At 48.7% G+C, this 12188-nt stretch overlaps 1 protein-coding gene across 1 annotated transcript; it reads left to right on the plus strand.

The window, feature by feature from the left end:
- The first annotated feature begins 456 nt into the window (after nt 1–456).
- gata5 (GATA binding protein 5) lies at nt 457–9310 on the plus strand. The gene is made up of 7 exons (XM_067240107.1): nt 457–547; nt 1153–1813; nt 3907–4076; nt 5090–5218; nt 7805–7901; nt 8036–8157; nt 8436–9310. The coding sequence occupies exons 2-7, from the start codon at nt 1297–1299 to the stop codon at nt 8553–8555; spliced, it is 1155 nt and encodes a 384-aa protein (XP_067096208.1). The 5' UTR covers nt 457–547; nt 1153–1296; the 3' UTR covers nt 8556–9310.
- The last annotated feature ends 2878 nt before the right edge of the window (nt 9311–12188 follow it).

A 12188-nucleotide genomic window follows, 5' to 3' on the forward strand; every position in this document is an offset into this window, starting at 1 on the left:
TTATCCTAACTGAATTCGTCCCGTTAAGTTTTTGACCAGTAGGCTGAGCTGCCCACGTTAAACCAATCAAAATAGACGGGACGCTTTGTGTGGCAATTTATAGAATATTAATCTAATTTTTCACCCAAAATAAAATATTCCAATTCAGCAGATTCAGTAAAGGTGGGTTTAGACCCAGGTACAGTCACACCGTGAGGTTATTATTCCTCCGCGCGCCCCCTCTCCTCCACCACCTCCTCCTACCTTACAGTACGTCACGTGGCCTCCGTCGTACAAATAACTGGCCTAAAGTTTGCCAGTAGAGAGCGAGGACAGTTATATCACCACAATCAGCGGAGGTACCATTCTCCAGATACCGAGAACGGAGAAGGACCGAAACACAGAGATAACGAAGTGCGTTTTGTCTCTATACGGAACCATTACGCAGAAGGAGATTTTTGGACATCTTCGCCAAAGCCGAGGTCGTTTCGCGGTGTTTTGGAGAAGTAGCGGGTCCGTGGTTCGCGGAGACCCTGGGTGCTTCATGGTCCGGTCCATTGTTATCTTGGTGAGATAATTCAAGGAGAGCCCTTGAATAGAAGTGAAATACGCTGCTATCAACTTTTTTATATGATGTGCCTTCGCCTACTATTGATAGAAATATCCACATGACAGATATGGCCCTCTCCCGCTATCTGTGGCTTCGTTTGATTTAGTTCCTGTTTGGTTTCGTGACACGGGTCAAGCGCACCGTGTTGCTCTGACCTCGATTGTCGGCTGGTGAGATCAGAACACATTAGCGTCATCTGAACATAATCTGTCAATCACTATAATGCGACAATGACGCCTGATGTGGATCAATGATAAGTCTGTCATGGTGTGCATGTTACCCCAGTGATGTATATTAATTCAAATGTCTATGTCGCCATTTTTTTCATGGCCAAATTATATTCATCGTTTTATTCTCATTCATAGGAGTAGGCTAAGTGAGAATTATGGCGTATTTGAGATAAATGTATTGTATGACAGTGCAATATGATTAACAACATATAACACAAAAAGCACTAGGCCTATTTTAAATCCACCTCGGTCTATTTTGTGGGCCGTGTCAAAAAGCTTCCTCACTGTTTCCGTCCGGTTTCAGGAGTTGACCGTCTATTTTCTGCTTTTTAGGACTGTCTTTATTTACTACTGCAAGCAGGGGATAACGAAAACTGACCGGGAACAGAAGTGTCCGTAGAAGTGACTTTTCACAACCAGGAAAGGAAACCTCCCTTATAGCCTATATTTCAGCAGGGGTGAAAGAGAGGTGTCAAAATGTATCAAAGCCTAGCTTTAACCTCGAACCAGTCCCCGTACGTGCATGAGACCGGGAACTACATACACCCCGTGGCCAGCTCCCCGGTGTACGTACCCACCACGAGAGTGCCAGCTATGCTCCCCGCGCTGCCCTATCTACAGACTTGCGAGACGCCACACCAGGCTCCCAGTCTCGGTGGACACCACGGCTGGCCTCAGAGCGGCGCAGACAGTTCCTCATTCAATCCGGGAAGCCCTCACCCGCCCCACGGCTTCTCCTACTCACACAGCCCGCCGGTGAGCTGCAACACCGGCAGGGACACAGCCTACCAGAACCCACTGGTACTTGGTAACGGCGGCCGGGCCGACCAGTACGGCAGCGCGCTGGTGCGCTCGGTTGGAGGGTCGTACTCGAGTCCCTATGCCTACATGAGCCCCGAGATGGCGAGCTCGTGGACCCCCGGTCACTTCGAGAGTGGAATAATAGGTCTACACGGTCGGCAGGGCTCCCTGGCCGGGAGAGGACCCAGTTTCGGTACGTTTGACTGTATTTGGATAAAATTAATCATTATTTGATGTTGTTGTGCGGTAGACCGAATATAGGCCTATTAATTTCTTTAAAGGTTGAGGTTGTTGAACTAATGAAAATATACACTGTTGTTCTCGGTAGGCTACTTATATAAGATAACATATAGACTATCCTATTTAGCCTACAGCCTAACAATATTTTGAAAAGTGTTTAAAACATCGCTTATAATTAAACAAACGATTAAGGAAAAACGCTCAGTGATTATACTGAACTTACCGATAGTGGAAAGGCAAGGTTGGCCGTTGGCCTACCCTAAGATTTGTATTTCAAAATGCAGACATAGGGCCCTAAAGTGTTTTACTTAGGCTATTGGTACTTTAAACTCTTGTTTGGCAAGAGTTGAAAAGGCCAAACCGTTTGGAGCTCTGATCATCTATTTTACTGCCGTGTTGTCTCTAAAGTTATTTATTGTCGTTGAGAGGCGTACTTCACACTGGAACATTTATACCATCTATTGTCATGCTGTCCTCAGAAAAGACGAGATTCAATCAACCTTCAAACACAATGAAACTTTACACACAATACACATTCTTAAAATAAGAGGGTCGCTAAAACCAATTAATTAGGAGACTAATTTAATCCCTGCAGCAGTCAAACTGCTTTTCCACTGTCATGGTGAAGGAGCTCAACACTCCGCGAAACGATCCACTGTCACAACAACTGGGACACTTATAAACACCTTGAACGATTTGTATGTAATATTTGTTCGACTGTGGGATCAGAGCTAGGCTACATGGGCTACTTACTAAGCACCGAACACCGGCTTTGAGGAGACATGGATTCTTGCTGTAGCCTCATTTCGCTCTCTTCAGTAGGCTATATTGGGATATACTGGGAGTCAGTTGGCTGAGCGGTGAGGGAGTCGGGCTAGTAATCCGAAGGTTGCCAGTTCGATTCCCGGTCATGCCAACTGACGTTGTGTCCTTGGGCAAGGCACTTCACCCTACTTGCCTCGGGGGAATGTCCCTGTACTTACTGTAAGTCGCTCTGGATAAGAGCGTCTGCTAAATGACTAAATGTAAATGTAAATGTCTATATCACATTCAGTACTGTTCTTGTTGATTAGGCCTGGGGGCGTGGAACTTTCAGAGATTAAATTGAAATTAGGCTAAATTACATTTTTTTCAAAAGTGGTTTTACAGGTGGCACACTTCCATAAAGTTGTTCATTTGACCGATTTAAATGAATTACCCCTACTTATTCATGAAAGTTTATCGTTGGAAGTAAACTATGCCTACACCATAGCCTGTCCTGATTTGTTTGACTGCAAAAAACACAGCTTCCTAAAATATCTTCCCACATCTCCCCAGATGAAGGAACGCAGAAACAACTGTAATAACTCGTATTATTGATAACAGCCCTGCCAGGCGTTTTAACAGTAAACCCTGTGTGCGCCGTGTAGCCTATTTGGTCCGATTCTCGGCTAATTATTATGCACCCGTCTCCTGTTTCCCCCTGGTCTGTAGTTTTGTTCTAATCGCAGTATTTGGAATCCGAGCAATTAATTGCAGAAGTCCGTCGCGTGTCAGCGAGGTGATTGAGAGGGGGCGCCTGAGTCTCCGGGCTGATAAGAGATCCATTCACATTCCACTCCCCCGAGTCCCCTCAGCTCACTCGGCCCGCTCGGCCCCCGCCGGACAGACGCTCCAGTGACCCTGTCTCTGTATTGATACATTCAGTTCGGATCTCTTATCATCGCAGAAAGGCTTTTAAATTCCTCTCTTGAGCTCGCTAAGCGGGGGCATTCATCACGCGCTATTGACTGTTCTGGCGTAGACCTATGTGGCATCCCGCCTCCCGCTACGACCTCGCGTGCTCTTGACAAACTTTGAAGATGTTGACATTTTTCACGAAAAGTTTCCAAAGTAGAAACTTTTCTAAAGTAGAAGTTTCTCGGTATTGTTTTCTACCAATGGGACACACGACAAATGGGGATATATGCACTTATATTAATGATTTCATTAATTAATATTTTCATTCATATTGTTGCTACACAATTGTGTCCGCATGTTATGTGTGAAATATTTGTCTCTTTTTAGACATGCTGGAGGAGATTCCCGGTGAGGGGCGCGAGTGCGTCAACTGCGGCTCCATCTCCACGCCGCTGTGGCGGCGGGACGGGACTGGCCACTACCTCTGTAACGCGTGCGGCCTCTACCACAAGATGAACGGCATCAACCGACCACTCATCAAACCCCAGAAGCGCCTTGTAAGACCAGCGAACGTGCTCTTCCATTAACGGCGGGAAAGAGAAGGGAGGGAGGGAGAGAGAGAAGGAAAGAGAGAGAGGGGGAGTAGTAACTTAATCATTAAAGTGTAATTGTTGCTTTGGAAATATATACAAATGTATTTCATACCGATAAGCGTTTTCTGAACTGAAAGAGAGAGAGAGACCTTGCTGTGTCTTGTGCAGGATGCCCCCCCTCCCCTCCTGGCTGTGTTGTTCCTGGTCCTCACAGCCTTGGCCTTGGATTGGCTGTTTTTAGACAGAGGAGCTGTGAGTGCTGGGGTCAGGACCAAGGGCACTGGCCTCTGTGTGTCTAGAGAGCATTCTCCCCAGCCTCCTCCCTTCCTAACCTCCACCTCAGCCTCCTCCAGCCTCTACCCTTTACATTCTCTTCCGCCTTTACCCCGGCCTCCTCCCTCTCCATCCTTCTCCAGCCTCTACCCCAGCCTCCTCCCTCTCAATCCTTCTCCAGCCTTTACCCCAGCCTCCTCCCTCTCCATCCTTCTCCAGCCTCTTCCCCGGCCTCCTCCCTCTCCATCTTCTCCAGCCTCTACCCCAGCCTCCTCCCTCTCCATCATCCTCCAGCCTCTACCCCAGCCTCCTCCCTCTCCATCCTCCTCCATCCTTTACCCCAGCCTCCTCCCTCTCCATCCTCCTCCAGCCTTTACCCCAGCCTCCTCCCTCTCCATCCTTCTCCAGCCTCTTCCCCGGCCTCCTCCCTCTCCATCTTCTCCAGCCTCTACCCCAGCCTCCTCCCTCTCCATCCTCCTCCAGCCTTTACCCCGGCCTCAGAACAGTGTTGACCCATCTGTGGTTCATGCATCAGTATCGACTTTAGCAGACGTAACTAACCCAGCATGTTGATGAGGTGTTGTGGTTCCCGGTGCTAACGGCTGTGGTTCCCGGTGCTAACGGCTGTGGTTCCCGGTGCTAACGGCTGTGGTTCCCAGTGCTAACGGCTGTGGTTCCCGATGATAACGGCTGTGGTTCCCCAGCAGGCGACGTCACGGCGAGCGGGACTGTGCTGCACCAACTGCCACACCAGCACCACCACGCTGTGGAGACGCAACGCCGAGGGGGAGCCGGTCTGCAACGCCTGCGGCCTCTACATGAAGCTACACGGGGTAGGCCCTCTGCTGCTCTGCTCTCTACTGCTCTGGTCTCTACTGCTCTGCTCTCTACTGCTCTGGTCTCTACTGCTCTGCTCTCTACTGCTCTGCTCTCTACTGCTCTGGTCTCTACTGGTCTGCTCTCTACTGCTCTGGTCTCTACTGCTCTGGTCTCTACTGCTCTGCTCTCTACTGCTCTGGTCTCTACTGGTCTGGTCTGCTCTCTGCTGCTCTGCTCTCTACTGCTCTGCTCTCTACTGCTCTGGTCTGCTCTCTGCTGCTCTGCTCTCTACTGCTCTGCTCTCTACTGCTCTGGTCTGCTCTCTGCTGCTCTGCTCTCTACTGGTCTGGTCTGGTCTCTACTGCTCTGCTCTCTACTGGTCTGCTCTCTGCTGCTCTGCTCTCTACTGCTCTGGTCTCTACTGCTCTGCTCTCTACTGCTCTGGTCTCTACTGGTCTGGTCTGCTCTCTGCTGCTCTGCTCTCTACTGGTCTGGTCTGGTCTCTACTGCTCTGCTCTCTACTGGTCTGCTCTCTGCTGCTCTGCTCTCTACTGGTCTGGTCTCTACTGGTCTGGTCTGCTCTCTACTGCTCTGGTCTCTACTGGTCTGGTCTCTACTGGTCTGGTCTGCTCTCTGCTGCTCTGCTCTCTACTGGTCTGGTCTGGTCTCTGCTGCTCTGCTCTCTACTGGTCTGGTCTGGTCTCTACTGCTCTGCTCTCTACTGGTCTGCTCTCTACTGCTCTGGTCTCTACTGGTCTGGTCTCTACTGGTCTGGTCTGCTCTCTGCTGCTCTGCTCTCTACTGGTCTGGTCTGGTCTCTACTGCTCTGCTCTCTACTGGTCTGCTCTCTGCTGCTCTGCTCTCTACTGGTCTGGTCTGGTCTCTACTGCTCTGCTCTCTACTGGTCTGCTCTCTGCTGCTCTGCTCTCTACTGGTCTGGTCTCTACTGGTCTGGGCTGCGTTTCCCAAAACCATCGTAAGTCTAAATTGATCGTAGAATCCGTCATACGATGGATCTTAGTTTTACGGGCCGTTTCCTGACGCCATCGTAGCTAAAGAGGCTCTTCCAATCAGAATCAGAATGGGATTTATTCGCCATGAAAGTTTGCACAGACAAGGAATTTGCTTTGGCAGGAAGGTGCATACAATAAACATATACCTAAAATTTAAATATGTGGACTATCTATACTAAGGGTACATAAACTAGCAATACTAAGTGGGATTAGAATATAATTAAATATACAATAAAATAAAATATAAGTTGCCGTAAATTACAATATAAAAATACAAAAATACAAATATTACAAAAAATACAAATGTACAAGATTCCATTATTGTAATGCAGTGCTCTTGAAAATACTCGTAGATTAACGAGAGCTCCAGATCAGTCGTAGATCTCTAAGTGCATCTTAAGCAAAGAGACTCAGTGAAGACACCAGTAGGCCGACCCTAACAACAAGGCTACATGAAACTGGGATATTTTTCAATGAACTAGACTACACATGCCTTTAATCAAATGGTGTGAGTTACGTAAGCATTTAAAAAATGCAACACGCTGATTATAAATTCATAACCCCTGCTAGGCTATGTGCAAATCATGTGAACTATTTTTAACCACCTACGATATAAATTAAAAACGATCATAATAATTATGATATAGTATATGTACAACATTTTCTGTACCGACAGTAAATAGTCATTCTTGCGTACCGTGATTACTCAATTCTTTTGGTTCAAGTTTATTGAACGAAAGTCTTGAAGTTGCGACAGAACATCCGGGAACCGTCTTTAGTAGTTCTTAAAGATGCTGTAACGCAAATTCCATTATTTGTTTCTCAGTACATTATACATTTACATTATATATACATTACATTATATATACGTGTGAAATGAGTTTCTGAAAGAATGTGCAAAGGGCGAAAACTTTGTCGCATTGAAATGTGGAGTTAGACCATTGAACAGTTTCTCACCCGTTTTCAGCTCAGGTTTTGTTTAGGCGGGGCAAAACCCAACCTATCTACGTCACAGCCACCTATCTACGTCAGATCACAGACGGTTTATATAACCTGCATTCTGTTACTCAGCTGGTACGATTCAAAGACAAAGTAATTAACACATAAAACACTCAGAGACTGCAGGTAGGTCTGTTCTGATATCTGATTTAGCTAGTGTTGCTGTTGTTGCTAAATTCAATAAATTCGAGGGGGCGGAGCTTCAGCTCCTTCAGGCGACACGCCCCCCCAGTATCAAGCAGAGAAGACTGCTGATTTTCTCATGATTTCAAAGCCTAATTTAACATACTTGTCTGTGTTTTTAATTCGAATTTGGATGGGTAGTTAACAACTCATTCTTCTGTGGTGTGATGAACTTAAAACCAATTTTCAATTCTGCTTTATAGCATCTTTTAGAGAAACGTACGAGGGTTCTCCTTACGAGCATGTTCGGGAAACGCACGTAAGAAATAACGATGGTTTGTTATTTTACTTGTAGAGAACCCTCTTAACAGCTAAGATCCATCGTTATGGGGCAACGCAGCCCTGGTCTGGTCTGCTCCACTCTACTGTACTCTAGACCTTGTCTATACTGTGTGTTGCCCCCAGGTGCCCCGCCCCCTGGCCATGAAGAAGGAGAGCATCCAGACGAGGAAACGTAAACCCAAAATGAAGACCTCCCAGGTGGGGGGCCAGGCTTCCAGAGGTCAGCTGGTGGGAGGGAGGGAGGAGGGAGTGTGTGTCCTTTTAGTATATACTGCAGCCTAGCTCTTGTAGTTGATATTCCTCCTTCTATCCCTCTCTGTCCCTCCTTCCACCCTCTCTCCACCCCTCCACCAGGGGGGACAACCTCAGGTACTTCAGCCTCTCTCTCCATATCTGAGCACGCCTCCACCATCAAGAGTGAGCCCAACCTCGCACCCTCGCCCTACCCAGGACTAACCCTGACCTCCGCCTCGCAGGTCAGCCTGGGGGAGGCAGGGAGGGGGGAAAGGAGCAGGGGAGGGAGGTGGAAAGGGAGTGGGGGAGAGAGGTGGAGAGGGAGGGAGCTAGGGGGATGGAAAAGGGAAAAGAAAAAGGGAGGGTAAGGCCAGTATCCAATGTAATCCAAACGGTCCAGACTGGCTGTGGCTGGTAACATCATGTAACAGTACTTTTCTATCTCTTCCCCCCCTCTGTCTCCCTCCCTCCTTCCCTCTCTTTCCCCCTCTCTCCCTCCCTCCATCCCTCCCTCCTCCAGACCTCCTCCCAGCTGGACAGGGCAGGCTCAGTGCTGGTGGACATCAAGTATGAGGACTTCCCCTTCACCTCCTCCTCCCTACCTCCTCACAACTCCTGGTGTGCTCTGTCTCAGGCCTGAGCACCTCCACAACACCAACTGGTCTCAGCTCACCTGGTCTCAGCTCACCTGGTCTCAGCTCACCTGGTCTCAACCCCCCCTTCAACTGGGGAAGCCCACCTACCCTGGAAACCCAGTGAACAGCCATCTCCTCATCTAGAGGTCAACAATGTGTTCTGCAGGCTGGACAGTCTGCTGCTGGAGCTGTTGTCACGACATCCCACTTGAGGTAATCAGCGCCATGCTATCACCACGGAGACGGGAGCACCAATCACAGTGTCGTCAGATTTACGACCTCGGAGCTCATCTCATGATGATTAACTTTTATAGAGACATTATTTATGTTGAGATAAGCAGTCACACCCCAAGAACACCGACGCCAGCCTCACATTACCCACAATCCACCTCTACGTGTTCCTGTTTCAGGGGCGTTAACTTCCACAGCAACCTTTTTCTCACTGCAGCTAGGACTGGACTGTAGAGTTGTTCTGTGTCTAGGACTGGACTGTAGAATGGTTCTGTGTTTAGGACTGGACTGTAGAGTTGTTCTGTGTCTATGACTGGACTGTAGAATGGTTCTGTGTCTAGGACTGGACTGTAGAATGGTTCTGTGTTTAGGACTGGACTGTAGAGTTGTTCTGTGTGTAGTTGGAGTTTGGTCCAGAATGCCGGACGGAAGTGTTGTGAAAGGAAGCTGTGATTGTATCATAGTAACTCACTGCTTTACAGTGTTCTTTGAAATCTGTTTAGTTTAATAAACTGATTCATTAATTGTTTATTTCGTTTTTTCCTAAACTCATCTTTCCAAATAATTAAAGTACATTTATTGGTCATTCATGTTTGTTTAGCATAGCTGTGTGTCAAGTATTTTTCTCAATTTTTCTCTTTCTTTCTCTCACTCTCTGTCTGTCTGTCTCTATCTCTACCCCCTCTAAATATTCTTAACTTGTTAGTCCTTGTTTATGGGTGGAAAAAAAGGCCCCAGCCTGAAACGCCCTGGTGGATCAGCACACGACTAACGACACACTGAACCCTCGACGAATCACCCATGAAGTGTTCCCCTCAGTCTGCACACTGCTGGTGGATGCTCCTGAGAACAGCGTGTGTGAGCAGGACTGTGTGTGTTTCTCAAGATGTGTGTGTGTGATAGGAGGGTGTGTGTGTGGAGAGCGTGTTTGCGTGAGAGCAGGGGCAGACTTACCCATTAGGCAGGGGGCCCCCAGCTGACAAGGGGCCCCTTGAAAGACTCCATCAAAAATAATAACTATAATAATAATACAAATCGAAAAACTCATAATTTTCCCCAAAAGAATCAACAAAGATACCAACAGAGCGTTTATTGTATTTGTGTCAACGCAGGCTTCCCCTCCCACCCGATACTACTGTGGACTATTCCATCGATTGCAGCGACTGCGCAGCAAAGAACTTCATATCAGTTGGTTTAATATGAGACAGTAGAAGATTGAAGTGAATGAAAAAATCCATTTGCTAAACAAAACGCAACTCCCCGAGCGGAGCACAAAAGATAAAGACAAAAGAGGAGAGTAAACAAGCAGTTGCCAAACTGAAACTACAGAAGGAAACTTCATTTTCTCTCCACTGGTATCCAATGATGCTGCAGCTAGCACAAGTGCTGCTCAGTGAAGTTTGGCTAGCAACAGCAGCGTGTGTGTGAGAGGAGGGTGTGTGTGTGAGAGGAGGGTGTGTGTGTGTGGAGAGCGTGTGTGTGAGAGGAGGGTGTGTGTGTGTGTGAGAGGAGGGTGTGTGTGTGTGGAGAGCATGTGTGTGAGAGGAGGGTGTGTGTGTGTGGAGAGCGTGTGTGTGAGAGGAGGGTGTGTGTGTGTGGAGAGCGTGTGTGTGAGAGGAGGGTGTGTGTGTGTGGAGAGCATGTGTGTGAGAGGAGGGTGTGTGTGTGTGGAGAGCATGTGTGTGAGAGGAGGGTGTGTGTGTGTGGAGAGCGTGTGTGTGAGAGGAGGGTGTGTGTGTGTGGAGAGCATGTGTGTGAGAGGAGGGTGTGTGTGTGTGGAGAGCGTGTGTGTGAGAGGAGGGTGTGTGTGTGGAGAGCGTGTGTGTGAGAGGAGGGTGTGTGTGTGTGGAGAGCATGTGTGTGAGAGGAGGGTGTGTGTGTGTGGAGAGCGTGTGTGTGAGAGGAGGGTGTGTGTGTGTGGAGAGCGTGTGTGTGAGAGGAGGGTGTGTGTGTGTGGAGAGCGTGTGTGTGAGAGGAGGGTGTGTGTGTGTGGAGAGCGTGTGTGTGAGAGGAGTGTGTGTGTGTGTGGAGAGCATGTGTGTGAGAGGAGGGTGTGTGTGTGTGGAGAGCGTGTGTGTGAGAGGAGGGTGTGTGTGTGTGGAGAGCGTGTGTGTGAGAGGAGGGTGTGTGTGTGTGGAGAGCGTGTGTGTGAGAGGAGGGTGTGTGTGTGTGGAGAGCGTGTGTGTGAGAGGAGTGTGTGTGTGTGTGGAGAGCATGTGTGTGAGAGGAGGGTGTGTGTGTGTGGAGAGCATGTGTGTGAGAGGAGGGTGTGTGTGTGTGGAGAGCGTGTGTGTGAGAGGAGGGTGTGTGTGTGTGGACAGCATGTGTGCTCCTGTTCCCAATGTCAGCGTTGTCGATCAAAGGTTGTGTTGCAGCACTTGTTTATGATGCTAGTGCTGGAGCAGGCTGGTACCTCTGGGGGGGGGGGGGCAGGCGGGGGGGGGGGGGGGGGCAGGGGGGGGGGGGCAGGCGGGGGGGGGGGGGCAGGCAGGGGGGGGCAGACGGGGGGGGGGGCAGGCAGGGGGGAACATTTTAGTGCCCTGCCCCCCCCCCTATGAGTGAGGACCAATAGGAGAAAGTGTGTTATCTGCAGAGTGTGTGCACTGTGGAGGTGAATGTATGTGTAGAGTGTGTTCAGTGTAGAGGTGAGTGTGTGTGTTCAGTGTAGAGGTGAGTGTGTGTGTTCAGTGTAGAGGTGAGTGTGTGTGTTAGTGTGTTCAGTGTAGAGGGGAGTGTGTGTGTGCTGTGAGCTGTGCTCCTGTACCTCCAGGTGATGTAGCTGTGTTCCTGTACCTCCAGGTGATGTAGCTGTGTTCCTGTACCTCCAGGTGATGTAGCTGTGTTCCTGTACCTCCAGGTGATGTAGCTGTGTTCCTGTACCTCCAGGTGATGTAGCTGTGTTCCTGTACCTCCAGGTGATGTAGCTGTGTTCCTGTACCTCCAGGTGATGTAGCTGTGTTCCTGTACCTCCAGGTGATGTAGCTGTGTTCCTGTACCTCCAGGTGATGTAGCTGTGTTCCTGTACCTCCAGGTGATGTAGCTGTGTTCCTGTACCTCCAGGTGATGTAGCTGTGTTCCTGTACCTCCAGGTGATGTAGCTGTGTTCCTGTACCTCCAGGTGATGTAGCTGTGTTCCTGTACCTCCAGGTGATGTAGCTGTGTTCCTGTACCTGTACTGTTAGTTTTTATTTTTAGTTAGAGCACTACTTATGAGCCAGTAGAACAACATTTTGTTCTTATGTGCACTTAGCTGAACTGTTGAATGACAATAAAAACTATCTATCTATCTATCTAGGCCTGGTGTCCAGATCATGGAGGGATCTGAGTTGATGTTGTTCTTTAGCTCAATATTGTTGCCACCCTCCCCGCTCCCAGTCATTTTGTTTTGCTGGTTTAGGAAAAGAAAT

Source organism: Osmerus mordax, chromosome 7 (assembly GCF_038355195.1).
Source record: "Osmerus mordax isolate fOsmMor3 chromosome 7, fOsmMor3.pri, whole genome shotgun sequence".
NCBI lineage: Eukaryota > Metazoa > Chordata > Actinopteri > Osmeriformes > Osmeridae > Osmerus > Osmerus mordax.